Source organism: Salmo salar, chromosome 10 (genome assembly GCF_965601325.2).
Source record: "Salmo salar chromosome 10, fSalSal1, whole genome shotgun sequence".
NCBI classification, from domain to species: domain Eukaryota; kingdom Metazoa; phylum Chordata; class Actinopteri; order Salmoniformes; family Salmonidae; genus Salmo; species Salmo salar.
Genome location: NC_138300.1, coordinates 15,804,735 through 15,832,699, shown reverse-complemented (window position 1 = coordinate 15,832,699; position 27,965 = coordinate 15,804,735). Strand labels below are relative to the sequence as shown.

The 27,965-nt window shown below is 44.3% G+C and overlaps 1 protein-coding gene across 3 annotated transcripts; it reads left to right on the top strand.

Annotated features, from left to right (window-relative positions):
* The first annotated feature begins 57 nt into the window (after positions 1–57).
* On the top strand, positions 58–27,965 carry si:dkey-121a11.3 (uncharacterized protein KIAA1614). Of its 3 annotated transcripts, none has more exons than XM_014215995.3 (10): positions 58–503; positions 7,841–8,893; positions 10,003–10,072; positions 11,050–11,190; positions 15,814–17,189; positions 19,674–19,824; positions 22,946–23,207; positions 23,527–23,645; positions 24,936–25,108; positions 25,673–27,965. In XM_014215995.3, exons 2-10 carry the CDS (start codon positions 7,873–7,875, stop codon positions 25,870–25,872), a joined length of 3,513 nt encoding a protein of 1,170 aa, XP_014071470.3. In that variant the 5' UTR covers positions 58–503; positions 7,841–7,872; the 3' UTR covers positions 25,873–27,965. The 3 variants fall into 3 exon arrangements, with proteins under 3 accessions (XP_014071470.3, XP_014071467.3, XP_014071466.3); XM_014215992.3 differs by having other exon boundaries at positions 59–231; positions 24,933–25,108; XM_014215991.3 differs by having other exon boundaries at positions 59–503; positions 24,933–25,108.

Sequence of the window (27,965 nt, the reverse complement as noted above, 5' to 3'; positions counted from 1 at the left end):
TTCAGCCCCTCCACCAATAGAGCTACCCTTGTGTTGCATTTAAGAACTTCTATGGCCAATCCTCTACCAGCTGCTCAAGACTGTCTCCCGAAGCAATTCTGAGTCTTCCACACATGTGGATCACCTTTTACAGTCAGTTGCTGCCCACTGCCTGCTGTAGATGTTTTACCAGAGGAAGGAGGGGAGAGGAACTGGATACTTGGCAGCAGGGACTGTTGAGGGGAGGAGAAGGTTGGTGAAACTCCCAGATTTGTGTACTTAAAGGGAGCGTGAGTGCTCAGTGGAGACGAGACCCACACTTGAACTGCCCCAACACAGCTGGAGAAAGACAGAGAGGGAGGGAGGGAGGGAAGGGGAAGGTTGTTTCAAAATAGAAGGCGTCGCTGAAATAACAGTGAGAAGATTTGGGGCTGAGATTTTGCAGATTTTAGGATGGCATTTGGGAGAGGAGGCCAGAGCAGGCAGAGCTACCTCAGTCTCTGAACACCAATGGAGGGAGAGAGGTAAGACCCCACAACTTTTTCCTCTTCACACTCTCAGGGACTATTCTCTCTCTCATCTAAACAAAGGAAGAAACCAACTATAATTATTTCAATGATAATTGGAACTTAAGTATTCAATGTATTTTATTGATCATGGCATCTGGGGTGTCATCTATTGTCCGAGTTCAAATACAGGCAGGAGAGGCCAAAATCTATTACATCCTTTGTGGCCACCATATTTGCATGTGAATTAGAAACCTAGTAGCATTTCAGTAGAGGTGAGGTCGGCAGAGGAAGTTCAGATAAATTACCGTAGACTAAAACAGTTCCTTTTAGAACAAACCCAGTCTCGCAGAAGCAATTGGTTTCCTTCTCCCCTTAGTCTCCCATGTTGACCTTGTTGCAGTGCGGTTCAGTGACTGCAGGCATTTCAACACAAGCGCAGTGGTTGTGAAGTGCAATGTTGGTGTGGAAGTGTAGCCTATTACCTCTAACATGCTCTCTGCGTCCCCTAGTCACTCCCTGGAATTTGGAGACAGCAGCTGCATTCCTGACTGAATCTGTGATGATTAAAACCCTACGGCGTTGTATCCATTTCATGAAGTGTCTCAGAGTGCTGATCTAGGATCATGTCTCCCCCCCCCCCTGTCCGTGTAATATTATTAATTATGATCAAAAGGGGAAAACTGATTCTAGATCAGCACTCGGAGACAATTTGTGAATATGGGCTCTGGTCTTTCTTGAGAGGCAGTAGAGAGAGTTGAATGAGTTTAAGACCGGTCTGACAAGACACCTTTAATAAGTTACTATTTTTAAATACTTTCAACACAATCCCAATCAAAGCTGTGTGTGACTTTTGATGTCAGGTTCCAGTTAAACAAGTGCATGAGGGCATTTCCATGTAAAAAGCCCCATGAGCATTTACATGTGAAGTTCGTAGGAGCACAACAAATTTGGGGTCAAATATAGATTATCTTTTTTTAAATTCACTGCTTCGGGATCGGTGTCCTGTCCACGGGACGGTTGAGCTAACGTAGGCTAATGCGATTAGCATGAGGTTGTAAGTAACAAGAACATTTCCATGGACAGAGACATATCTGATATTGGCAGAAAGCTTAAATTCTTGTTATTCTAACTGCACTGTCCATTGTACAGTAGCGATTACAGTGAAAGAATACCATGCTATTGTTTGAGGAGAGTGCACAATTTTGAACATGAAACGTTATTAATAAACAAATTAGGCACATTTGGGAAGTCTTTGAACAGAAATGCAATGGTTCCTTGGATCAGTCTAAAGCTTTGCACATACACTGCTGTCATCTGGTGGCTAAAATCTCAATTGCACCTGGGCTGGAATAATACATTATGGCCTTTCTCTTGCATTTCAAAGATGATGGTACAAAAAAATACAAACTTCAAAGGGTTTCCATTCAAATGGCACCAAGAATATGCATATCCTTGCTTCAGGGCCTGAGCTACAGGCAGATAGATTGGGGTATGTTATTTTAGGTGAAAATTGAAAAAAAAAGGGGTGGATCCATAAGAGGTTTTAAGGCATATTGTATATATATTTCCCAACCATTTTCCATCCAAAAAAATTGGAATAAGCAGAGGCCTTGATTTCTGGTCAAACAGATGGAAAAGGGGTCTTAAACATGTAGCAGAAAAAGTCTTAAAAGGTATTATAAATACATAAAAACACAATAATGTTGAAGTAAAGACCCCTGCCAACTAATATTAACACTTTTATATTTAGTTTTGCAGAAATTATTGGCCTTCTGTATAGTTTTAAAAGGGCAATCAGCAGTTGCTACGTCTTTTTTTTTTTTACCCATTTGATTCTTGAAGAATATAACTTATAAATGCCTCATGAGCTTAGTTCAACTTTCATACCCCATCAGAACCCCAAATATAAGCTTGTTTTACTCCAATACATGTAAACAAATACCCTCTAAACATGGTTAAAACACTATACCCTCTAAACATGGTTAAAATTATCATTTTGATATCATGGATGGTCAGTCATTGCATTAATGGCTCTGTCTTTGAATTTGAGTGGTTACATTTCTCCAGTCCCATCCCTCAGCTTTGTTCAGAAGCAGAGGCTGGTACAACGCTTTGTTATTGTTTCTACTGCTGATTGCCGCTTTAAGAAATATTACTGCAGATATATACAGAAATTCTAAAAATCCTATGTGTAGCACCTTTAAGATATATACGTGTATCACCTTTTACAGTCAATTGCAGCTTTAATAAATCTTGCCTAGTGTCTTGTCATTCTGTTACCAAAAGCCGACACATCTTTAAAGGCGCTACACCTAGAATTTCTCTCCTATGCGGAAGCTAGATGAATTGCAACAGCACTAGGCTGCATTCAAACAAATTTCCCGTTCCCCTGCATCCTATTTCCTCGTAACATGACGAAGACTCGCGCTTGAGCCTTTTACTTTCGGTTTAGGTCCACCAGCTTCAAACTGCTTGAAAAAACTATTTTTTTGTTATTGAAAATATATTTCACATCGATTTAGATGGTACAATGATATCCTACACTTTTCAGTGCTTGTTTTCTCATATAACTGAAATTGAGCGAACAGTGTAGAATTTTAGCAGCCATGAAATGACAGAGCAATTTCTACATTGGCTGCTTGACCCAATTTCCAGTAGATAACACAGCCACAAAGTCAAAATAGCTTTCCCATATCAAGAGGATAATATCACAGCCAAACACAACACTGGTGGGTAAGTAATATTGTGAAACACTATCATTACAGGAGATATATTATTGACATTTTCTGAAATTACAATACAAAAATTCAATGTGTAGCACCTTTAACATATTTTTGAATTTCTCTCCATCATGAGGAGGGAGGATAATCAAAGTTCACAGAAGTAACAAGTAAAGGTAGACCAACCAAGTTGTTATATTTTTATTAATAACAATTTGGTTTATGATTTATTAAGTGATTAAAACGTGTCATTCTGTTAAATCGGTAACAGAAGGACCAAAACAAATCTAACAGAATGACTGCAACCGAATTTGCTACAATGGGAATTTATAGTATTCACAAACCACAGTTGGGTCTCCCGCTACTGTCCTCCCTTCCACTGGCATAATGTTATGTTCAACTCATAACTGTTTTCTTTCTGTCGTCTGGTGGTTAAAGCAAGAGTGTTTAAACAGTCTGGACAACCCCTCCCTCTCTCTCCCTGTCTCTCTTCTCTCGCTCTCCAGTTAATATCACCTCTCCCGGCTCTTACTGACACCTACCCATGAGCCCCCTCTCTTTCCATTTCCTGTAACCAGCCCTCTCACCCACTGAGCACCAACCGACACTGGATATCCATGGATGTTGAAATTTGGTCAGTCCAAATCTGAACCAATCATAGACGTCTGTTTCACAAGTTTGGACAGCACCATACAGTAGAGCATGGTACAGTAGAGCACACTAGAGTATAGTATAATTTACTCTATTGTACTGAACTCTACTCTATTGTACTGTACTAAACTATACTCTACTCTGCTGTACTGTACATAGTTGTATTGTTTGTATAACTTTGCAATCAATGGTTTTTGTTTGGCGTACTTTTGTGAAAAATCAGAGTCAGCATTGATCTGTTACCATGGAATTGCCGATAACAAATATTTTCCTGGTGGTGTTGTACTGTACTATGTAGTATCCAACAGTATAGCCTTGTGGCTTTGTGTAGGGTCCTTCTGTCAAGCTTCCCTAATTCTTCCCTTTCCCTTGATGACTCTCTCTCTCTACACTATATTAAATTAAATGGGTAAATAGTAGTGAGTGTGGTTAAGTATGGGGATGTTTGTGGGTACTTGACAGTTGAGGCTTGTGGGTGGTGTTAACTTGGCAGGGAGCCTTCCTTATTAAGCACACACTAATTTAAATCAAATGAGTTTCTCTGCAAAGCCCCTCACGAGGAAGCCTTTTACATCTGTGTAAACCTCCTTCCCCTGGTTTCTCAGTCCTAGGGGTAATACAGTGAACTCCAAAAGTTGTTTTGGCTCTGTTCTCCAGTACTTTGGATTTGAAATGATAGAAAAGTATTGGGACAAATTCACTTATGTGTATTAAAGCTTGTGACTGCAAACTTGTTGGATGCATTTGCTGTTTGCTTTGGTGGTTTCAGATTATTTTGTGCCCAATAGTAAATAATGTATTGTGTCGTTTTGGAGTCACTTTTATTGTAAATAAGAATAGAATATGTTTCTAAACGCTTCTACATTAATGTGGATGCTACCATGATTACGGATAGTCCTGAATAAATCGGGAATAATGATGAGTGAGAAAGTTACAGATGCACAAACAAACAGAAAATGCATCCAACAAGTTTGTAGTCAAAAGCTTGATGTAATCATTGTGTGCTAGGAATATAAACTTTTGACTACTTTAATACACATACTGTATAAGTGAATTTGTCCCAGTACTTATGGTCCCCTAAAATGGGGGGACTATGCACAAAAAGTGCAGTAATTTCTAAATTGTTGGATGAAAATACCCTCAAATTAAAGCTGACAGTCTGCACGTTTAACCTCGTTGTAATTCAATCAAATCAATAACATTTATTTATAAAGCCCTTCTTACATCAGCTGATATCTCAAAGTGCGGTACAGAAACCCAGCCTTAAACCCCAAACAGCAAGCAATGCAGATGTAGAAGCAAGGTGGCTAGTAAAAACTCCCTAGAAAAGCCAGAACCTAGGAAGAAACCTAGAGAGGAACCAGGCTATGAGGGGGGGCCAGTCCTCTTCTGGCTATGCTGGGTGGAGATTATAACAGAACATGGTCAAGATGTTCATAGATGACCAGCAGGGTCTAATAATAATAATAATAATAATCACAGTGGTTGTAGAGGGTGCAACAGGTCAGCACCTTAGGAGTAATTGTCAGTTGGCTTTTCATAGCCGATCATTCAGAGTATCTCTACCGTGCCTGCTGTCTCTACAGAGTTGAAAACAGCAGGTCTGGGACAGGTAACACGTCTGGTGAACAGGTCAGGGTTCCATAGCCGCAGGCAGAACAGTTGAAACTGGAGCAGCAGCACGAACAGGTGGACTGGGGACAGCAAGGAGTCATCAGGCCAGGTAGTCCTGGGGCATGGTCCTAGGGCTCAGGTCCTCTTCCGAGAGAGAGAATTAGAGATGGCATACTTAAATTCACACAGGACACCGGATAAGACAGGAGAAATACTCCAGATATAACAGACTGACCCCAGCCCCCCCGGACACAAACTATTGCAGCATAAATACTGGAGGCTGAGACAGGAGGAGTAATTGTATCATTTCACAACCAAAGTGCTGGAGTTCAGAGCCAAAACAACAAAAAATGTGTCACTGTCCCAATACTTTTGGAGCTCACTGTATATCTTGTCAGGTAACAGGACTGTGTTTTTCTCTAATGTGAGCACACTGTCTCGTGAGCTGTCAGTGTTTGCAGGCTACCTGCATCTTGAGAAGCACAGTACTGTTAAGGGTTGTTCGGTGAAGCTGGATTGAATTTCATGAAGTCACCTCGCTAACATTAATAAACACTCCTGAGTGCACAAATCATTATGAACACCTGCTCTTTCCATGACATAGACCACGTGTCCAACTCATTCCACGAAGGGCCGAGTGTCTTCGGGTTTTCGTTCCTCCCTTGTACTTGATTGATTAATTAAGGGCACTAATTAGTAAGGAACTCTGCTGACCTCGATGTCTAAGGCTGAATTGAAAGGAAAAAACAAAAACCAGCAGACACTAGACCCATCCACGGAATGTTTGACACCCCTGACATAGACTGACCAGGTGAATCCACGTGAACGCTATGATCCTTTATTTTTGTCACTTGTTAAATCAGTGTAGATGAATGGGAGGAAACAGGTTAAAGAAGGATTGTTAAGCTCTGAGACAATTGAAACGTGGATTGTGTATGTGTGCGATTCAGAGGGTAAATGGGCAACACAAAAGATTTAAGTGCCTTTGAACGGGGTATGGTGGTAGGTGCCAGGCGCACCGGTTTGTGTCAAGAACTGCAACGCTGCTGTGTTTTTCACACTCAACAGTTTCCCCTGTGTATCAAGAATGATCCACCACTCAATAACTCAATATTAGGAAGGTGTTCTTAATGTTTTGTACACGCAGTGTATGGTTACTGAGAAAGGTAGCTGAATATGGGTATGGTGAAGAGCAAGTCATTTATGGGCCCAGAAAATTTGACATGCCTCTCAGTCCCTTTTCTCATTGGATAAACTAACCCAAGTTGTTATTAAAAGCTAACACAGCAACAAACACTGTATTTATCAGAACCCTTGAGGATGATATCAGAACATAAGGATGAAATGTTCTGTACAAGTGGCCCCAGCCATTGAGGCTCTCATACTGTTGAGAAATCCTGCCTAGTGTTTTATCAAATATTACTGCAGAAAATTATTTAAAAAATGTAGTGGTTGCAACACCGTTGACCTCTACCCAGTAATAATAGGATTGAGATGTTTGTTGATGTGTATCTAATTCTGTTTGGCTTTGAGTTAGAGTTAGAGGTCTCCTGTGGATTTGAGGCTGCATAGTAAGTGAGAAAAACAAGCTGTGAATGCCAATAGAGAACACTCCTCGAGTTGAGAGAAAATTAGTCAATCTCTTTTGGAAAGGGGTACTGTAAAACGTTTGTTTCCATCGTTTTCTATAGCTTTGCGTGCTACATAATTTATCTCAATATGACACATTACTCTATTTTCTTTTCCCCAAAACCTTTCCACAGTTTCTGGGATGGCAGTCACAATTCACACTGTTAATGTAGTCTAGGTGGTAGTTATCCTTTGCTCTTGTCTTTGTTATATCCTTTATTGGTTTCAGGAGAACCTCTTTTAAAGATGTTAGCTAGCCTTTGTGCCGCCATTGTTTTACCTCTTTGCGACAAAGTGGTGTCCTCAATGTGAATATCAGAGAGGGTTGCCAAAGTAATTAGCTGCCAGGCAATGTTGTACATCTGCCCACCATGTTACTTAACAGAAAGGCCCGGTCTTAATTAACCTCTAACAAACCTTGTACAAATACAGCAAAAAGAGAAGTAATTTGTGGCTATCTCCCTTTTAATGAGGGACAAGTAGGTTTCTCTCAGGTTGTATGCCTTTTTGGATTCTAACTTGATTTAACATTTATTTGTAATGTGAAAGTACAAGTATGATTTTGAAAGGCATTTAGAGAAACTGCCATTTCATGCGTCCTTAAAATGACAATTATTGTTCATGAAATATTTATTTGCTCGCTAAAGCAACCGCAATACTCTTAGTCCTCTCTTTTAAGTGAGGAAAAAAAGGAAAATAACACCAAAATCCCTTGCATCTCTTCTCTTGTCTCCACAGCTCTGACGCTCCCCTGACTGTGTGATGTGGCCATGGAGAAAGTAGCCATGGCAGACTCCTTTCTCCCCATGCCCTACGTGCCACAGAGGGCCAAGCCCCAGACCCTGCAACCTGACATGGAAGACCAACCCTCCTCCAGCCCCAGCCCGGAGCCTGCCACCTCAACCCCTACCCCCACCTCGCCCTCCCCTTGCCCCCTTAGCCAGCTCTTGTTCCAGCAGCAGCCCGGGCCCCCGGGCTCAGCTGTGTCGGCCCTGCAGTCGAAGGTCAAGGCCCTGTCTGAACGCAACAAGGCTGCAGAGAGGGAGGCTTTCAAGGCAGGCATGGATAAGAAGGCCTTTCCTGTGTCCTCTTCCCTATTCGGTTCTGTCCTGGTGAGCTGGGGCTCAAGTAGTAGCGACAACGATGCAGAGTCCCAGGGTTCCACACTCCACCCAGCGGTGCCAGACAGCCTGATGGAGGGGGTGGGGACGGGTGGGTTGGACTTCAGCCTGCTTGCGCTCCCACATGCGCTGGGTGAGGGCTCCAGCCTGGAGAACCTGTCAGATGTTAGCGCCAACTCTAGCCCCCTGGCGGATAATGTTAGCGCCGCTAATGCGGCTAAACCCTGCGTCCCTCCCAAGGGGTTCTGGAAGGCCACCAGGCCCGAAACGCTACTGCTGAACGGAGACGCGCCTCTGGCCCCAGACAGGCCTTTAGCCGGGGCCCCTGGGGGCCAGCAGAGGAAAGCCAGGGCCCACAGCAGGGTGGGCAGGGAGCTGCTACGCCGTGACAGCCTGGAGGGTCTGAGGCGGTGTATGGGCGAACTGGGGCCCCAGGGGCCAATGGGGGGCCTGTGGAGGGCTGACAGCCTGGAGAGTCTGTGCAGCAGTGGGAGTGCCATGTCTCTAGCAGAGAGAGTGGAGATGAATCGGGGCGTCCTCAAGCAGATGCTGAACAAGAGCCAAGGGCCAGAGCCAGGGAGCCTCAGCCCTCTGCTCTCTGGAGCCTCGGGCCTCTGCTCTCTGGAGAGGGAGCAGAGGGCCGAGGAGGTGACCCAGTGCAATGGTAGAGGTACAGTAAAGAACTAAAAGTGTGAGAAAAACTTGTCAATAATCAACTGACTGGCAATCTTGATGTCTATAGTATTCTCTCTGGTATGCAATCTGGTTTTCGCTCAGCTTATGGATGTGTCACTGCAACCTTAAAGGTCCTAAATGATGTCACCATTTCCCTTGATTCTAAGCAATGTTGTTCTGCTATTTTTATTGGCATGGCCAAAGCTTTTGATACGGTAGACCATTCTTGTGGGCCGGCTAAGGAGTATTGGTGTCTCTGAGGGGTCTTTGGCCTGGTTTGCTAACTACCTCTCTAAAAGAGTGCAGTGTTTAAAGTCAGAACATCTGCTGTCTCAGCCACTGCCTGTCACCAAGTGAGTACCCCCAAGGCTCAATCCTAGGCCCCACGCTCTTATCAATTTACATCAACAACATAGCTCAGGCAGTAGGAAGCTCTCCCCACAGGAGCCCTTTTTGCTTTTTGGTAGGCTTCATTGTAAGTAAGAATTTGTTCTTAACTGACTTGCCTACGCCACCCACTAGACCTAAAACCATGGATTATTTTAGTGAATGTGTGGTGCAGCTCAGGGTTAGGGTGATAACCGTAGTAAAATCACAGTTTGTAGACCCCTTAATCCTCAATGATGTAAAAGGGGTTTACCTGAGAAGGACCTGTTATATTAGAGTGCATTTCCCCAACACTCAGTTCACATTCAACACCGTCAACATAATGTGATAAAGTAAAAAAAATTACAATGGAAAGTAGAGAATCTTGAGAGGAAAAGGAGGGCGGGAGGTAATAGGCTGACTGTTGACCAGATGTTTAATGAATGTAATGCCTGTCTAATTGCAACTGTCACAAACAGAAGTTGTCTTCCGCCTGTGGGTTGCTCTGTCCCTCACTCTCATGGCCTCAAATATCCACAATGCTAAATGAATCATGCTTTGTATATACAAAGGGAAAAGTAAATAAATAGTTAAACTTAATACGGTTCTTCCATATTTCTTGCTAATAATTGTTTTATTGTAGTTTACAGAGAAATAAGGAAATCAACGCCATTTCAATACTGGAGGGAAATTATACTTAAGTCTGCCTGGTTACAGTGTCTATTTATGTCCCTATAGGTTTCATTGCACTGAATGACAGTGACTGGGATTCAGGAATCTCCCTCCAAGACAGCGAGCACAGCCAAAGGTACAGTAGAACCTCCTGGAGAGCTACTGGGTATGCTGCTTTAAAACACCTGATTATTGTGTTAGAGTAAAGCTGGAACAAAACCCGCGCACCCAGTGGCTATCCAGGGGGAGGGTTTACCACCTACGCCTCTACACCATAGCTTAAATATGAACGTATCACAAACAAATGTCATTTGGGTACCCAAACCCCCAACCTAAATACTGTCGCTCTAATACATCTAGAAGATACAGCAGATGCTTTCACGACACTAGCAAACACCAGTGACTCTACTGCTTTGCTCTTGTATCTCTCCGTGTTAGAGCCCCAAGCTGCAATTAGTGACAGGGACACAGTGTTTATAACAGCTGTTACTAAAAGCCCCACCCTCATCACCAAAGAGGATTATGATCATATCTCTCTTCTCTGTAACCAGTTACAGACTTACACAAGAGAAACACAAGAGAAAGGCTTTCCGGTGAAGCACCTAGTATTTGAAACACACTCATTTGTTTTCCCATTGAGTGCCTGTTAAGCAGGTGTTGTGTTGAAATTGAATGGGCAGCTGTGTGGTTAAAGCTCTGAGCACTGTGGGTAATTGTGTTTTTGGTGTTGGGAAAATGTTCACATGTCTGTAACCCCGCTCACACACGGGTCTACAGGCAAAGGGACTGCTTCACAGTCCCTCGTTCCCACATTCACAAATACACACACACACACACACATAAACACAAGCAAAGGCAAACAAGATAAAAGCTTATGAAAAGATACACACACACACACACACACACACACACACACACAAAAGCTCATTGATACACACACACCCCTTGTCAGCCTAATTAGTAGTGACTGCCTGCTCGGCCTAATCCCCTTCTCTATGAGCGTCTCTCCCGCACAGGCGCTGACGTGTGCCTCTCTACCATCTCTCCTCCTCCTCCCCCTAACCCCCCCTGCCTGTGTGTGTGTGTGTGTGTGGACGTGTGTGCGGCCGACAGGGCCTTTGTGTCCAGCGAGGACCTGCCGCTGAGTCCGCGCCATGAGCAGGCCAAGCGGCTCCTGGAGAGAGCCCGCATGAAGGCCCGGTCCTTCCCACTCAAGGCTGACCACACCATCCTACCCGTCCAGAGGGACAACCCGTAAGTCTGCTGCTCCGCAAGTGGGTGTGTTTATGTGTGTGGGTTTGAGGGTCGTCTGTGTGTGTGTGTGTGTGTGGCTGTTTACCAGCAGAGCTTAGCTGTAGCAGACACCTGTAGCATCATAGCCAACCAAACGAGACCAAAGAAGAAAGCGTTTTTCCTCATTTTTCTCTCTCCTTTTCTTCCCTTCTGTTTTGTGGGGCCCAGCAGGGCCTGTGAATCTCTGTAGGCTTTTGTGCCGGAGCAACCGGACGGCTGTCTTGTGTTTGGCCGGTTAAAGTGTGCTGCGGCTCTCTCACGGTCTGTTTACTGATAGTGTTCAGCGTAGCAAGCTGCGACAGGTGGTAGTGATATGACACATATTGGATTTACTGCTTTAAATGTAGCATTGCTCACGCATGTTCTATTTACAGTGCCCTCTATTCATTTTTAAATGCCGATATGTCACATATCTATTATGGGTCACACTTTAGTTACACAGATGCTACATTATGTAGTACTATGTATGTAATATTTACATTTATCTAACTAGTAACTACACAATAACTATACAATATGTAGTTGCAGTTTCCATGTACAGCTGGGTAAATAGTTCTAGCAAAAGTAGTTATAGAGCATGTGTATGGCATTGTCCTGTATCTCAAATAGTAGTTTCCGGAAAACTATAGTAGTAATTATGGTGGTGTTACAGTTATAATAGTAGTAATTATGGTGGTGTTACAGTTATAATAGTAGGAGCAATGGTTGTGGTCGACGTCAATATGTAAATACACACTTTTCTATTGTTCTAATTTCAAGGCTTTTTAATTAAGTGTAATAATAATAATAATGGTTTAGGGCAGGCGCGGGCGGATTCAGCTGTGAGCTGATTTTTTTGTTGTTGTTGTTAAGCAGATTGTCATGCCCTGACCTTAGAGATCCCTTTTATTCTCTATTTGGTTAGGTCAGGGTGTGACTAGGGTGGGCAATCTATGTTTTCTATTTCTTTGTTGGCCGGGTATGGTTCCCAATCAGAGGCAGCTGTCTATCGTTGTCTTTGATTGGGGATCATACTTAGGCAACACTTTTCCCCACATTTAGTTTGTGGGATCTTGTTTTTGTATAGTTGCTGTGTAGCCTGCAGAACTTAACGTTCGTTTTGTATTTTGTTGTTTTGTCGGTGTTCATTTGAAATAAAAGTAAAATGTTCGCCTACCACGCTGCACCTTGGTCCAATCTTTACGACGAGCGTAACACAGATGGTGGGGGAGCCAGAACATACAGTACCAGTCAAGTTTGGACACCTTTTTCTTTATTTTGACTATTTTCTACATTTTAGAATAATACATGATTCCATATGTGTTATTTCATAGTTTTGATGTCCTCACTATTATTCTACAATGTAGAAAATAGTAAAAATAAAGAAATCCCTTGAATGAGTAGGTGTGTCCAAAGTTTTGACTGGTACTGTAGTTATAAATAATTTGTACACTGCAAATTGACTGCAAGAAGCCCATATATATATTGACTGCAAGAAGCCCATATATACTCAAGGCTTGAAATGATTCTGTTTTTGTCCAAAAAAATAAATAATTTTATATATATAAAATTACTTATTTTTTTGGACAAAAACAGAATCATTTCAAGCCTTGAGTACATCTATTTATGCGTGGGAACAGATTGGTAACAGATTTCCTAAATTAAAATCACTTTCAGCTGCTTTGCTGGTGATTTTACAGTCTTATGTCCAACAACCCTAATTATATAAAAGCAATTCTAAAAGGAAAATGGGGGGGGGGGCACATACATTTAACCACAAGCAGAATTTGGCCCACGGGCCACCGACTGGGGAATTGGTTTAGGGCATTGGGTTATCTTGGTTGCTATATCAGGTTCTCTCTCTCTCTCCCTCCTCTCTCGCTCATACACACACGTCTATTTCCACATTACGCAATCCAGCTGGAATTATACACCTCCCTAATCTCAATCCTAATATCATGGTCCGGGAGCAGTGATTAGTGATTACCTCAGCACATTCACTCTGACCAAGGCAGGATGTTCCCTCATACAGCTGTCAATCACCAGAAAGCATCAACATTCGCTCCAGATTAGAGTGATTGGATGGGACTTTTTGGATACCGGCCAATCACTAGGTGATATGACAGAAATTATGTAATAATGGCCCCTCAATGACAACCAACTATTATCAAAATCCTTCCAAATGAAAGCAATTTGGATTGAGGTGCCATAAATTGTCTTGTTTATTCATTGGATAAGAACAATTCATTTGGTGTTTTCTGTGTTGGGTCTGATTTAATTTAGAAATATCTCTGGTTTGGAGGGAGCTTCCTGGTTGTGATTTGACGCTTGATAAGACTGATTCCCTCTAATGCTTCGCTACACATCTTCCAGCTGTTACCCTCAGCCCCCCCCCCCCCCCCACACACACAATCCCAGGGGTAGAAACCCAGTGTGTGAGGAGTACATACAAGGAAAGCACAGTACAATACTCCCCTCAACTCCCCAGAGAAATCTTAGCCAGCCATGCAGTATCGTGTTCCCCACCATCCAACAGTGTGGGCTCACAACTGTCAATCACTTTATTTCCATGGACATTTTTCCAAATGCATTTCTCATTTACATTTATAGATGAAGTTGTATATGAACAATAGCGTAAATAAATACACTCTCTCCTGGATATGACTCAAGATACAGTGAGGGGAAAAAAGTATTTTATCCCCTGCTGATTTTGTCCGTTTGCCCACTGACAAAGAAATGATCAGTCTATAATTTTAATGGTAGGTTTATTTGAACAGTGAGAGACAGAATTACAAAAAAAAATCCATAAAAACGCATGTCAAAAATGTTAGAAATTGATTAGCATTTTAATGAGGGAAATAAGTATTTGACCCCCTCTCAATCAGAAAGATTTCTGGCTCCCAGGTGTCTTTTATACAGGTAACGAGCTGAGATTAGGAGCACACTCTTAAAGGGAGTGCTCCTAATCTCAGCTTGTTACCTGTATAAAAGACACCGATCCACAGAAGCAATCAATCAAACAGATTCCAAACTCTCCACCATGGCCAAGACCAAAGAGCTCTCCAAGGATGTCAGGGACAAGATTGTAGACCTACACAAGGCTGGAATGGGCTACAAGACCATCGCCAAGCAGCTTGGTGAGAAGGTGACAACAGTTGGTGCGATTATTCGCAAATGGAAGAAACACAAAAGAACTGTCAATCTCCCTCGGCCTGGGGCTCCATACAAGATCTCACCTCGTGGAGTTGCAATGATCATGAGAACGGTGAGGAATCAGCCCAGAACTACACGGGAGGATCTTGTCAATGATCTCAAGGCAGCTGGGACCATAGTCACCAAGAAAACAATTGGTAACACACTACGCCGTGAAGGACTGAAATCCTGCAGCACCCGCAAGGTCCCCCTGCTCAAGAAAGCATATATACATGCCCGTCTGAAGTTTGCCAATGAACATCTGAATGATTCAGAGGACAACTGGGTGAAAGTGTTGTGGTCAGATGAGACCAAAATGGAGCTCTTTGGCATCAACTCAACTCGCCGTGTTTGGAGGAGGAGGAATGCTGCCTATGACCCCCAAGAACACCATCCCCACCGTCAAACATGGAGGTGGAAACATTATGCTTTGGGGGTGTTTTTCTGCTAAGGGGACAGGACAACTTCACAGCATCAAAGTGACAATGGATGGGGCCATGTACCGTCAAATCTTGGGTGAGAACCTCCTTCCCTCAGCCAGGGCATTGAAAATGGGTCGTGGATGGGTATTCCAGCATGACAATGACCCAAAACACACAGCCAAGGCAACAAAGGAGTGGCTCAAGAAGAAGCACATTAAGGTCCTGGAGTGGCCTAGCCAGTCTCCAGACCTTAATCCCATAGAAAATCTGTGGAGGGAGCTGAAGGTTCGAGTTGCCAAACGTCAGCCTCAAAACCTTAATGACTTGGAGAAGATCTGCAAAGAGGAGTGGGACAAAATCCCTCCTGAGATGTGTGTAAACCTGGTGGCCAACTACAAGAAACGTCTGACCTCTGTGATTTCCAACAAGGGTTTTGCCACCAAGTACTAAGTCATGTTTTGCAGAGGGGTCAAATACTTATTTCCCTCATTAAAATGCTAATAATTTTATAACATTTTTGACATGCGTTTTTCAGGATTTGTTTTGTTGTTATTCTGTCTCTCACTGTTCAAATAAACCTACCATTAAAATTATAGACTGATCATTTCTTTGTCAGTGGGAAAACGTACAAAATCAGCAGGGTATCAAATACTTTTTTCCCTCACTGTAGCCTCTGCTACCACGATAATGGACAGCTATGTGATTGGATACAGACAGAAAGGACGTCCATACTGGGGATGACCTTCCCCTTAGCGAGAGTTGGGAATGTAGCGGCTGGGACAGAGAGGGGCCAGAACATAGATAAGAATCGCACAGGCATCCAACCAATCCTCTGTGTTAAGAGGAAAAATGCTGAATGCTTCTTTATGGGGTTTCAGTCTTTTTTGGGGGTTAGGGTTTGTGTGTGTGTGTGTGTGTGTGTTACCTTACCACAGTGGTGCCAGTGTGTGTTTGTGTGTCCTTCTGGATGTGTGTGTGCATCCATACACAGGGAGCAGCTGTCGACGGCTGGAGCTTCCTTGCACCGGGCTCCGCTGGCGGGGAAGGACGGCCAGTCGGTGTCGTCAGCGACGGTTTCTGCAGTTACCTCGTTCTCGGGAAACCTCAGTGACTCCTCCAGCAGCGACTCGGCCTGTGGCCCCCGCCGACGTCCCGGCCAATCACCGACGCGGGTCCGCTTCGAGGACGAATCGGAGAAAGACGCAGAGGTGCGCTACTTGGAGAGGCTTCGTCAGAGGAGGAGGGCGGGTGAGAGGGCCCAAGGGCTGCTTATATCCAAGCCCAATCTCTCTTCCTATGTCAACGGGCGGAGGGACACTGATCCAGGAACTGGAATAGTGGTTGAGCGAGGGCACAAGAAGGCCCACAGGGCACAGGAAGGCCACTTAAACGGTGGCAGCCATTTCAAATCCCTGGTGGCACAAGAGGAGGCGCTTAACAGGCAGTGCAACTCATGCGGGACGTTCCTTGAAGGAGGGGTCCTGAACCCAAACCACCATCCGAACCTTTCACCCCTGAACCTCCATCAGAACCCTTCACCCGCAATAGGGCAGAACTTCCCGGTGAACAGAGAGGGGGAGGAGAAGGTGCTGATGCCTTGCTGGGTGGCTCCCAGCGAGCCCAGCCGGACAGTTCGTACCGAGCTGATCAAGGAGACGTACATTGGCAAGGTAACCCCTGGCGATGTGGCAGATGGCGAAAGGACGGGCCACGGCTCGGCGGGAGAGACGGATAGCAGCAGTGGTGGTGGTGGAGGGAGTGTTCGAGTGTCAACCATGAAGGTGAAGAGGAGGAGTAGGAGAGGTGAGCTTTTGGGCACCAATGGGCAAGGAGCACCCATCACGATGCCACCAACGCCACCAGCACCCAGGCCCAATCACAGCTTAGCGCCGATGAGCTCAACCAATGGTATTGTGCTGGTGCCACCCAACCCGTACCCCATTGAGCAACCAGAGTCAAAGGTGGTGGGTTTCCCCACTCACTCCCCTGCACCCCCAGATGAACCCACAAACAGTCCCCCGTGCCTCAACGGCGCCCCCTTTCCCCCTTCCCCAACGCCCATCAAATCAGCTCTGAAATCAGGACCCAAGAGCCGGCTCAATGGCCAGCGAGTGGTCAAACTCATGCCTTCACCACAGTACCGCCTTTTGCCCCAGAACTCCTTGGAGGAACAAGGGAGAGGGGCTGCGCCTAGCCCCCAGAACAAGCACTCTGTCGGTGGGAACTTCGTGGAGTATGGTTCTTCTTTGGGGCTGACTTCCAGCACCGACACAATGATGCCCTGTATCAGGCCTGCCTCCCTGCTGAAGACCTCCTCATCGCCAGCTAGGACAGCAGTAGAGAAGATGGGGGACCCTGCGGCACCAGGTCAGCTTCAAATACACACATAACACTAATTCTACCCTTAACCCTAAATCCCCTAGAAATAACATTTATCCTTGTGAAGACTAACAAAATGTTCCCAGTTGGTCAACATTTTTGGTTTACTAGAAGTCCCCACAAGTATAGTTTAACACGTCCATTGCAATGTACAAGCACACACACACACACTATAAAGTAGAGAGCCTTACACTCCCACACACACACACACACACACCCCCTAACTTCTGTGCTCTGGGATCAGGGCCCCAGGTTTCCACTCTAGAAACACACTTTCCACTGTGCTCAGAAGAACCAAAGTGCGGCCCGGAAAGACAAGACGGCCCCATAGAGAAGTTAAATTTAAAAAAAATCATTAGACACTTTAGTCATCACCTTTTGAATTATTACATGTTTTATTTGATTTCCTATCACTCACGTCCCAAGATATTAACATTTTATGTTCGTCCTCTGACGTTACGAGTCCAGCTGGCCAGGGGAAGTGCCGGTTGGTATATTTAGCTGTCCATATGCATGGCACACTCTGGCAGAGTTCCCGGAGCATGTTCGCGCGATACTGCTGTCCAGTGTGCACTGAGCGCTAGTGGGCAGGCGTAGTAAAACCGGATATAGAAAGATGGCAGCAACCACGAAACAGAGTACGCAAATTTGAGTAGATTACGTTGAAAACAATGGGTGTCCATCTTGGACGCTGTCGCTAGTTAAATTATAAATAATAATATCTATTGCATTTAGCAGATGCTTTTGTCTAAAGCGATTTACAGTAATGCGTGAATACATTTTACGTATGGGTGGTCCCGGGAATCGAACCAACAACTCTGGCGGGGCAAGCGCCATGCTCTACCAACTGAGTCATACAGGCATAGTTCATATCTTTTTTTTTACTGTTATTTAACTAGGCAAGTCAGTTAAGAACAAATTGTTATTTACGATGACAGCCTACCCCGGCCAAACCCAGACAACGCTGGGCCAATTGTCCGCCGCCCTATGGGACTCCAAATCACGGCAGGTTGTGATGCAGCCTGGAATCCAACTAGGGTCTGTAGTGACGCCTCTAGCACTGAGATGCAGTGCCTTAGACCACTGTGACACTCAGGAGCCCTAATATACTGTACCTATATATACTGTACCTCAGTGTGTGGGACAGCGGATTAGTGAGAACGACATCATGTGCTGCTAATATTCACAGCTCATCTGAATGGCAGAAGTCTTAGGTGACGGCGTGATCTACATATCAATGGGCGGTGATGGTAAATGCCTTGTTGAGAGCAAAGGAGGTGAATTCCAATGCAGTGGATTTATTCACTACCATCAGACAACCTTTAAGAACAGCTGTTAAAGGGATACAAATGGGATTAAAAAAAAGGATTGAAATGGTATCCACGAGTTCATCTGACTCTGGGGAGGTATATAAAGGGCCTCACTGCCAAAATCTCAAAGTATTCCTTTAAAAATAAAGATTAGATGTTATGTTACAAATGGGGTTAGGTGGATTACCTGAACTGTAGCTGAATACTGACACAGATTCTGATCACAGTCACCATTGACTAAAATAGTCTAAACCGTATTAGGTATGGGCATCTCAGAGGAAAATTACATGAAAAAAATATATATACAATTTAATATGTTTTCAGTCTTACTCTAGTTCCCTAGTGGCCATTGGTAAATGCACAGCCTCGTGGGTAATTAAGTCCATGCTGCTTGTGTCAGTGATGTGTCAGCGTGCATCCATACGTGTGTGTGTGTATCCGTACGTGCATCTGTGCGTGTGTACACATGCCTCTGTGTGTGTGTGTTTGTGTGTGTGCTGCACCCAGGTCCCAGCAGGGATTTTGCAGTCAGCACATACACACATCCCCTAGCCTCAGCCCTGTAATCCCACCGAGGCCTGTTCGCCCCGTTTCCACCGGCTGCATGATTGGATATGTGAAGCATCTGATTGTTCCCACTGTGGCCTCTGTCTCTCTCATTCTCCCTGTCTCTGTCTATTTCTCTGTTTATGTCTCTCTCTTTGTCTCTTTCTCTGTATCTCTGACACTTTCTCCCCTCCTGTCTCTAATTCTCTGTCTCTATGCATGAGAAATACTCAACATTCCCCCCCAAAAAATATATGTAGCTAGAAATTCATGTTTCATAAACGACGTTCTACAAAAATGTATCATATCACATACAAACGTCTCAGTCATAACAAGGCTCTAACTCATGAGTGTCAAACTCATTTTGACCCACAGGCCGCATTTGGTCTTCCTTGAGGTCTGGAAGGCTGCACTTAAAATTCATTCTATTTTCTAGCGGTCAATTATTTAGTGCTCTATCCATCACTTTTGGAATTTCCGATGCTCCCTGACTGTCAGCTTTCCTTTCGCTGACTGTAAGCAAATGACAGAGTGGAAAAACTAGAAATGTACACTGACTATACCAAGCATTAGGAACACCTTCCTAATATCGAAGTCTCTTCACTCTCTCCTCTAGAAGTGGAGCAGCATCATCCAGAGATGGGAGAGCTCTGTCTTGAAGGAACCAGCATCATTACCCCACCCCTGTACCGCTCTGGGGGTGATGTACGGGTCAGGGGACCAATGAGAGCAGAGCATCAAAGGGAGGACAGCCCTAGTCCAACTCAGTGAGTATTGGTACCTCTCTCCACCACACTCTTAGTTCTAATTCTAAACTGATCCGAAGCCTGTATGATTAGGTTCTTCATGAAGATCGTAAAGGATTACCTTGTCCTCTCGTAGACTTGGTGGAATTCTTTGAGCATTATTTCAGATCAAGGTTAAATCGAGAGTTCGGAGCTGGGCTAGAACTCATAGCTGAGTCACTAATATCACTCTTTGTATATGGCAGAATTTGGCATGAAAGCACTTCAGGCCTGCTCATCACAGTACCTTGATTAGTTGAATTACTGTAGAAGTGTTAGGCTGGAACAAAGCACACTCTTAAGAGTTGCCCACACCTGCCCCAGGTGGAGGTTTGACCCAAAATGAACATCTGTCCTTCTCCCTAATACCTTTCCGAGAGAGATTCCCAGATTATGTTCCATTTTACCAAGCTATCATCTAATTTGGAGCTCTGCCTGCCTGCCAGCCTGCCTGCCTGCCAGCCTGCCTTCCTGCCAGCCTGCCTGCCAGCCTTAGCCCATAGCCATTATTAGTCTTCCACAGACTGTTTTTATAGAAACTAGGTCAAACAAGGTGGTTTTAGAGTGGTGGTGCAGACATAAATAGAGCACTTCGTCAGTTGAAGCCTTTTTAACTCAACACTGACCTCTTCTGACCAAATAGTAGTAAGTGAATGGATACACGTTGCTCATATATGGCTCCTGTGTCAGAGGCGTTACACTTAGTTCTTTCCATTTTCCTGTATTATTTCATTCGGACAGAATTTCTAAAAGGTTTTTCCAATCAAATTAAATTAAGTATTTATAATGGAAAAGTATAATGGAAATGAACCAACCTTTGACCTGACCAGAGTGCTTTCATGATGTCCAGGCTGCACCTTTCTTTTGTTTACGGACTGACTGCGGGTGTGAATTTTCTGGAACCCTCTTGCCAATAGCTAAAGGGCTGAAGGTTCTGCGCATGTCTGAGATTCTCTACTTTACGCACAGTCTCTGCTCTACTCGTTCGGCTGCCCAGAGAACAGGCTACAGTATTTAGGTGATGACTGGAGAATGGTGCTCATTTAATAAAGCTATATCAAAGCTGAATCAATGTCTGCAAGATCACATAATGACAGTATTCTACATAATAGAACCGAATATAATAGTATAAGGTTACTGTAAGACAAACACCACCTCATTTCTTATGAGATTTTAGGATGATTGGGCAAATGGCCCAATTCTTCTCTCATGCGGCCACAACTTAACAGCGTGCGCCACCTGGCAAAATATGATTTAAAAAAAAAATTGAAACAAAACACTGGTATGCTACAGTTTAACACCCTCTTCTCTACAATTCACTCACTGTACATAACTCAAAACAACACTACATAACTAAGAAGACCTACAGTGGGTATAGAAAGTCACCACCCCCTTTCAAAATGTTCACCTTTTTGTTTCCTTACAGCCTGAAATAAAAACACATGGAATTGGACCATTCCGGCATTATTTACACAGAGTAACCCACAGTATCCAAGTGAGATTTTTTATTTTTATTTTTTAAAGCTCTGAAAATGAATTAAGTAAAACAGTAAAATACCATATTTGGGTAAGTGAACCCCCCACCTTAGAAATGCCAACTTGCTGAGATATAACCAACCACCTTCCAGATCACAAATCAAGCTAATTAGCTTCCATCTGTGATCAATTGTAGTGACTTTGATTAGTTCCGAATAAAAGCAGTTGTTCATAGAGGACTCCACTATTTAATAGTGCAATTCAAAGCAAATAATCCACTGTGGAAAGGCACAAGTCAGGGGCTGGATATAAAAAGATTCCAAAGGCTTTGTCTATCCCTCGGAGCACAGTTAAGACCATTATTAAGTGGTTAAGGCGTATGGCACCACCCAGACCCTGCATAGATCAGGCCGTCCTTCCAAACTGGATGAGCGGGAAAGGAGGAGACTGATCAGAGAGGCTACCAAGAGGCCAATGACGACTTTGAAGGAGCGTCAAGCCTTTATGGCAAAGACTGGTCAATGTGTGCGACCACAATATCACAAGCGGTCCACAAATCTGGCCTCTATGGGAGGGTGGCAAGGGGAAAAAACACTTTACATCTTCCCACCCAAAGAACACCATGTCTACAGGAAAGCACGGCGGTGGCAGCATCCTGTTGCGGGGGTGTTTCTCTTCAGCAGGGACTGGAGCACTTGTCAGGATAGAGGGGAAAATGGACAGTGCAAAATACCGACTGATTCTTGAGGAGAACCTGCAGCCCTCTGCCAGGAAGTTGAAGATTGTCATGTTGAAACGTGAACCATGGCCCAAAGCACACCGCCAAAGCAACTGTACAGTGGCTGAAAGACAAGAAGGTGAATGTCCTTGAGCGGCCTAGTCGGAGCCTCGACCTAAATCCCATCGAGAATCTGTGGAATGACTTGATTGCAGTCCATGAGCGGTCCCCAAGCAATTTGACTGAGCTTGAACAATTCCGCAAGGAAGAATGTGCGACTATTGCACAGTCTAGGTGTGCAAAGTTAGTAGAGATGTATTCAAAGAGACTCATGGCTGTAATTCAAGCAAAAGGTGGTTCCACCAAGTATTAACTCAGGAGGGGTGTCCACTTATCCAAATAGGGTATTTTACTGTTTTAATTGTAATTATTTTTCAGATATTTCTTTTTTTCACTTTGATATTGTGAATTACTCTGTGTAAATAAATAAAGCTGTGAAAAAGTCAGATTTAATGTGTTTTCATTTCAGGCTGTAAGGCAACTACAGATGAATGTTTTGAAAGGGGACGGTGACTTTCTATACCCAGTGTAAATGCATATTACCATAACTGATTGACATCAAACGGTTAGCATGCAGATGCTGCATGGATGTTTCACCGGTAAAACTGTAAGAACTGACTGTAAGAACTGAATTTACTTTCACGATTGACAGTGAGGGTGACCACAAATGTGTCCGTAAAGTAGAGGGAAAGAAACATGCGCAGAATGTGATATGGATCTTTAGCTCTGGGGAAGAGGGTTCCAGGGGGAAGGGACGGGGCCGGAACACGGTGGTTACATTCGGATCCACAGCCTCTGCCTTTTAGTTTTTTTGTGGCGTTGCTCATGTCTCTCTCTCTCTTTTCAAAGGAGGGTAAGGGCAGAGACAGAGCAGCGGGAGGGCAGGTCCAAGCTCTCTCTGCGTCGTTTCTTCTCCGCCATCGGCCTAAACGGAGTGGGGAAGCTGGGTAAAGGGCGCTCCAGTAGCATGGAGCAGCTTAGCTTCCAGCCCCGTGGCCTCCCCCCGGCCTCTCCTGGCCCCACCTCCACCCCCGGTCCCAGCCTCGGCACCCCCAAGTGCCCAGACCCCAGCCAGCTGAGGAAAGCACCTTCGCTCCAATCCCTACGCATGGTGAGAGAAGACCTTCCTTTGTCATGTCAAACTTATCTTTTGAATTATAGGGAATTCTATGGATTTGAACCGTTCTTGTAGTCTGAGAGAGTGCCACTTTGTCTGTCAAACACTGCTTAATCTATAAGAATATTGAGAGTTTAGTTGATTGTAACATGATGAATAGAAAAGTGTGTAATAAGTATAAATGTACATGATTTCACACATAACTATGCTATAAAGAGTATATTTGGTAACATTATGCTTTATGAAGAAATCTAAATGCGCCAGTATTGTGGAAGCTGACAGGGTTACTGTCGTGTTCATTTCTCACCACCAGGGGTCACCCTTTATGCAGCTGAGGAAATCGTCATCAGTCCAGAATTTACAGTCGTCAAAGAAGAAAGATCGCTCCAGTGCATACACACCTGGAGACCAACCCAGCAGCCCTGCTCTCAGGTACAACATAAACAGACATGCACACACACAACATTAGAGCTATGGCATCAGCAACAATCCAATAGGCAACTGTTACAGTAGTGTAAGGCCATCAAACATCCAACTATCTGTCACGGTTTAAAGTTTGCACACTGATTTAATATTATGAATGAAGTCAACGTCGATCCTTCCTGATAGGAGATTACAATGCTGGCATGTGCTCAAGTCTCCGTTGATATCATATCTCTGGTATGCATGGACGGCTGCCGTGTGTGTTGTGTAACCGAATAGTTTCCATTTACTGGGTCTGAGGGGGTGTCCGGAGTGGAGAGATAAAAATAGAGCGAATGTAGTGGTGCTGCCAATAAAAAGACATGGAATCCAGTAGACTATCGCAACATCACATCATGATGGACTTGGAAAGGTGGCTGGGAGCAGTGGTGAAATTGAACACGGACTGTTCGGGTGACGTTGTTGACACTGCCTGTGTGTGTGTGTGTGTGTGTGTGTGTGTGTGTGTGTGTGTGTGTGTGTGTGTGTGTGTGTGTGTGTGTGTGTGTGTGTGTGTGTGGTGTGTGTGTGTGTGCACGTCTACATGAGTGCACCGGCAACTGATCCAGGAGAGACGAGGACATTCCAGCCTCAGCCTTGCGCTTAGATAGCCTTCCTCGATAGGCAGTCAGAAACCTGATAGGCTAGGGACATGACAGCCGTGCTATATATGGACCGAGCTACGTGGCTCTCTGGGAAGTGGGCTGGGGAGTGGCTTCTGCCATAAAGACCTTAATGTAGGGAGCAGACCATCTCTCGCCCCCCCTCCCCCCCACCTGCATGCAATGACTTCATTATGTACATTATAAAACGGGAAATGGCACAAGGCAGCACACTTTCCTTTGTCTCTCCATTGACCTTCATTGCTTATTACTGAAATAAAATTGCATGTTTGCCATAGGATGACATCATGTGGAAATGCGTCAGTATACCTTGATTGAAACCCTAATGGCCATACTGAGTGTGATGAATCTATACAACAAGATTACATGCGTACATCCAGTGCTATTGCAGAGGTGGTCTCAGGTCTTAGGTCAAAGAAATCGTAATGAAGATCTAAGGGTTGACCTAATTATTCAGGAAACCACCTGGGAGCGTAGATTGCAATGTCCGTTCTCCAAAACTCTGCATGGCGACATCTGAGCCTGTGTCAAAGAATGCAATGTTTGTATTTTGTGGTAATGAATGAATATTTATTCCATGCTACAAATGGTGCCCCATATGTGTCACCGCAACGCTGCTGTCCTGTCTTTCCAGTAGGGGATTTCAGAGGGCTCTGAGTGTGGAGGATGTGGGCTGCCCCAGCGGGGTGCGCTCTGTGGGGAGGGTGGCCCAAGCCTTCCCTGATGGGACCCTCCTGCTGGAGCTTAGCAGACCCCCCAACGGACCATTCGGCTTCCTCATCTCCCGGGGCAAAGGACGACCAGACTCGGGTACATAAGGACAGGAGAGCTTGGATCTGCCTGGCCTCAGATCTGTTTGTGCTGTTACCAACTCCTATGGTCATTGTCTCGTCATTGGTCTGGACCAGGCTAGACCATGATCAGAAACAGTTTGGTACCAGGCTAGGATTTGCCCTGTTGTGTTGGTTGTCTTTTCTGATGTAGTCTTCTGTAATCGTGTGCTGTTTATTAGAATGCCCCAATCTGTGTGCTCAAGGTGTTTTTCATCTTCTTACTTCTCTCCTGTCCTGCAGTTGAATGTGTGTTTAGTGTTGTATTCCTTTGCTGTTTGTGTGTTAGTAATGTATGTGCCGTGTGTGTGTTAGGACACAGGAGAGGAAAACATGACCTAAGGTTGTGTTTTATATTAGGGGTGTGTGTGTGTGTGTGTGAGATCCCTAAGGTGTACATGTGTGTAACCAGTAAGGTGTATGTGTTGGTAGTGATACTCCTCTCCTGTGGTATCACTACTATTACCTGTCCGTGTGTTATAACGAAGGTGTGTGTAGCCTTACCAGCAACACGCTCCTGTACTTTATCCTGTCTGCCTTGTAGGTGTGTACGTGGAGGAGATGGGCGACAGCAGCACAGAGAAGCTGTATGCGGGGCTGTTGGGGGTGGGAGACGAGCTGCTGGAGGTGAACGGTGAGAAGGTGGCTGGTCTCAGTCTGGACCTGGTGACATGCCTAATGACCCAGGACAACATAGCCTCTATCCGCGTGCTCCGACACAGGAGACTCCCCCCTCCTCGCTAGGCAACCTGAGGACCGCCGGTTACAGTGGAGACACCATGGCAACCGGCAATGCCATGGAAACCGGCAATGTCATGGCAACCACAGACGCCATGGCAACCATCGACGCCACAGCAACCACAAATCCCCATGGAAACCTGGGGTGTTGGGGGTATGACAGAGGGACAGTGTGTGTGATCGGCTTTATGACTGTGGCTATTTCTATGCCTGCTTGCTTTGACAGTAGTAATAATGTCCTCTCTCTAAATAGAGCATTATTCTTCTGAAGACACATCAAGATGTTTGACACGATTGGCTCTCCTATATGGGTCACATGGAGTTGCTATAAGAGCAGTAGCTGTCTCATGTTCCCTCATGTCCTGTTGTGTTTTCCTCATGTTGTGTTTTCCTCATGTTGTGTTATGTTTCCTTGAGTTCTTTGGCGTTAGGTGCTCCTTACCTTACCTCTTTTTAAAACACAGCAGTACAAAAAAATGTTTTTATCATTACAGGAAATGCACAAAGGTTTCAGCAGCTCACACATCAATAATACAGTCTGGTAGGAGATCCTCTGTTAAATACCTCATAACAATCTCCTACAGTATTATTCCATGCATCTTTATGCAATTAAATCATGTTTTTATTGTGGTTATTGGTTTAGTCAGAAACCAGATCTGGATTTGTGTGGGTTAGCAACAGAGACGACATGAAGCATCTCAAAAGTGATACCATTTAAACGAACCTAGCAGTTTGCAGTCTCTTCGAGTCCAAGATGCTATTTTTGCCTAGCCAGCCTTGTGGAGTGAATGGAACGATGGGACATAATCCTAACTGAAAAAGAAGACCACGTTTTTTTAGTCTTGGACTAGTAATAAACGTACGTCTTGGATATGAACTGAAGCACTATGGCGATGAAGTACTCTGGATAGCACAGAGTAGATGAAGTCTTACAAGAAATGAAGGAGTCAATGTCTTGAGTTTCGGAAGTGTAGTCAAGAATAAGTCACATTTCTCTATAGTCTCTTCCAATGGTGTGTCCTGTTTACTGCAATAGCTACAAGGAACTAGCCCGGGTGCCAGTCTGGTTGTGCTTTAACCAACTTGTCTTTGACCATGTTTGTGTTGTTGAATGCAGAAAAAGTCAAGCACGCAGGCTAAAAAAGGTACGACTTACTCCAAAGAATGGGATGAGAATAAGGTGTCACAACTATCTACATTTTGTCAATTGTCACAGTAATGACGAACTTGAAAATGACAGCGTTTCAAAACCCAACACGCATAGTCTCAAACTTACATTTTGTTTGTCTTCCTCGGTCCAAGTGGATCAACAACACTATCCATGCCGTCTTGATTGTACCGAAGGATCATCCACTTTCCTCTCTGCTTGTGTGCGTTTGCCAAACAAAGTAGAATCAATATTTGTTTACATTTTACCATATAAATGCACAGTACCCAAATCTGATTAAGTTCCCCTATCAATCAGAAGGTCACGGTTGTGACTGAAAAGCATCCACTTTTTTATCAGTAGCCTGGTCCCAGATCTGTTTATACTGTCTTGCCAACTCATACGGTCATTGTCACGCCTGATCTGGGACCAGGCTATCTTATCATCAGTCCTTTTATTAGGTCATTTCCTGGTTGGTTTTCAGTCACCCTGATGTTGTCAGTCAGGGTTCTGAATTTAGGATTTGTCCATCAATAGACAAAGTCCTTTCCAATGCTGCTGATAGTTTTTTTTGTTAATGCCATTACAAGAATACATTGTACACAAAGCAATAACTGCCAAAGTGTTTGGTTGACTGTCTAAAGAAAGACATTGTAAAACCATAAGGTTGTAAACAATGAGAAAGTAGAGCAGAGAAGTTGATGATGAGAATTCAGACAGACCCATTCGGAAAATGTGTAGTAAATTATTTGGACCTTTCAACAGTAAACACGTGGTACTAGAGGTCAGGTGCGTGTGACCGTGACGATAGGAAAGTATCGACATTTTGAGGAGTCATTCCACATCCTTCATCAGTATTAAAGTGCGCAAAGAACAGACTTTTCACTGTCATTCAATATATGTATTTTCTTATTTATTTATATCTATGGTTCAAATAAAAGAATGTGAACTA

Bases quoted from the DNA above. Each gene is read 5' to 3' on its own strand.
- si:dkey-121a11.3 (XM_014215992.3), top strand. From the start codon at position 7,873: ATGGAGAAAGTAGCCATGGCAGACTCCTTTCTCCCCATGCCCTACGTG. The intron at 10,073-11,049 runs GTACAGTAGAAC...TGCGGCCGACAG, and splicing joins GACAGCGAGCACAGCCAAAG to GGCCTTTGTGTCCAGCGAGG. The intron at 23,208-23,526 runs GTGAGAGAAGAC...TCTCACCACCAG, and splicing joins CGCTCCAATCCCTACGCATG to GGGTCACCCTTTATGCAGCT.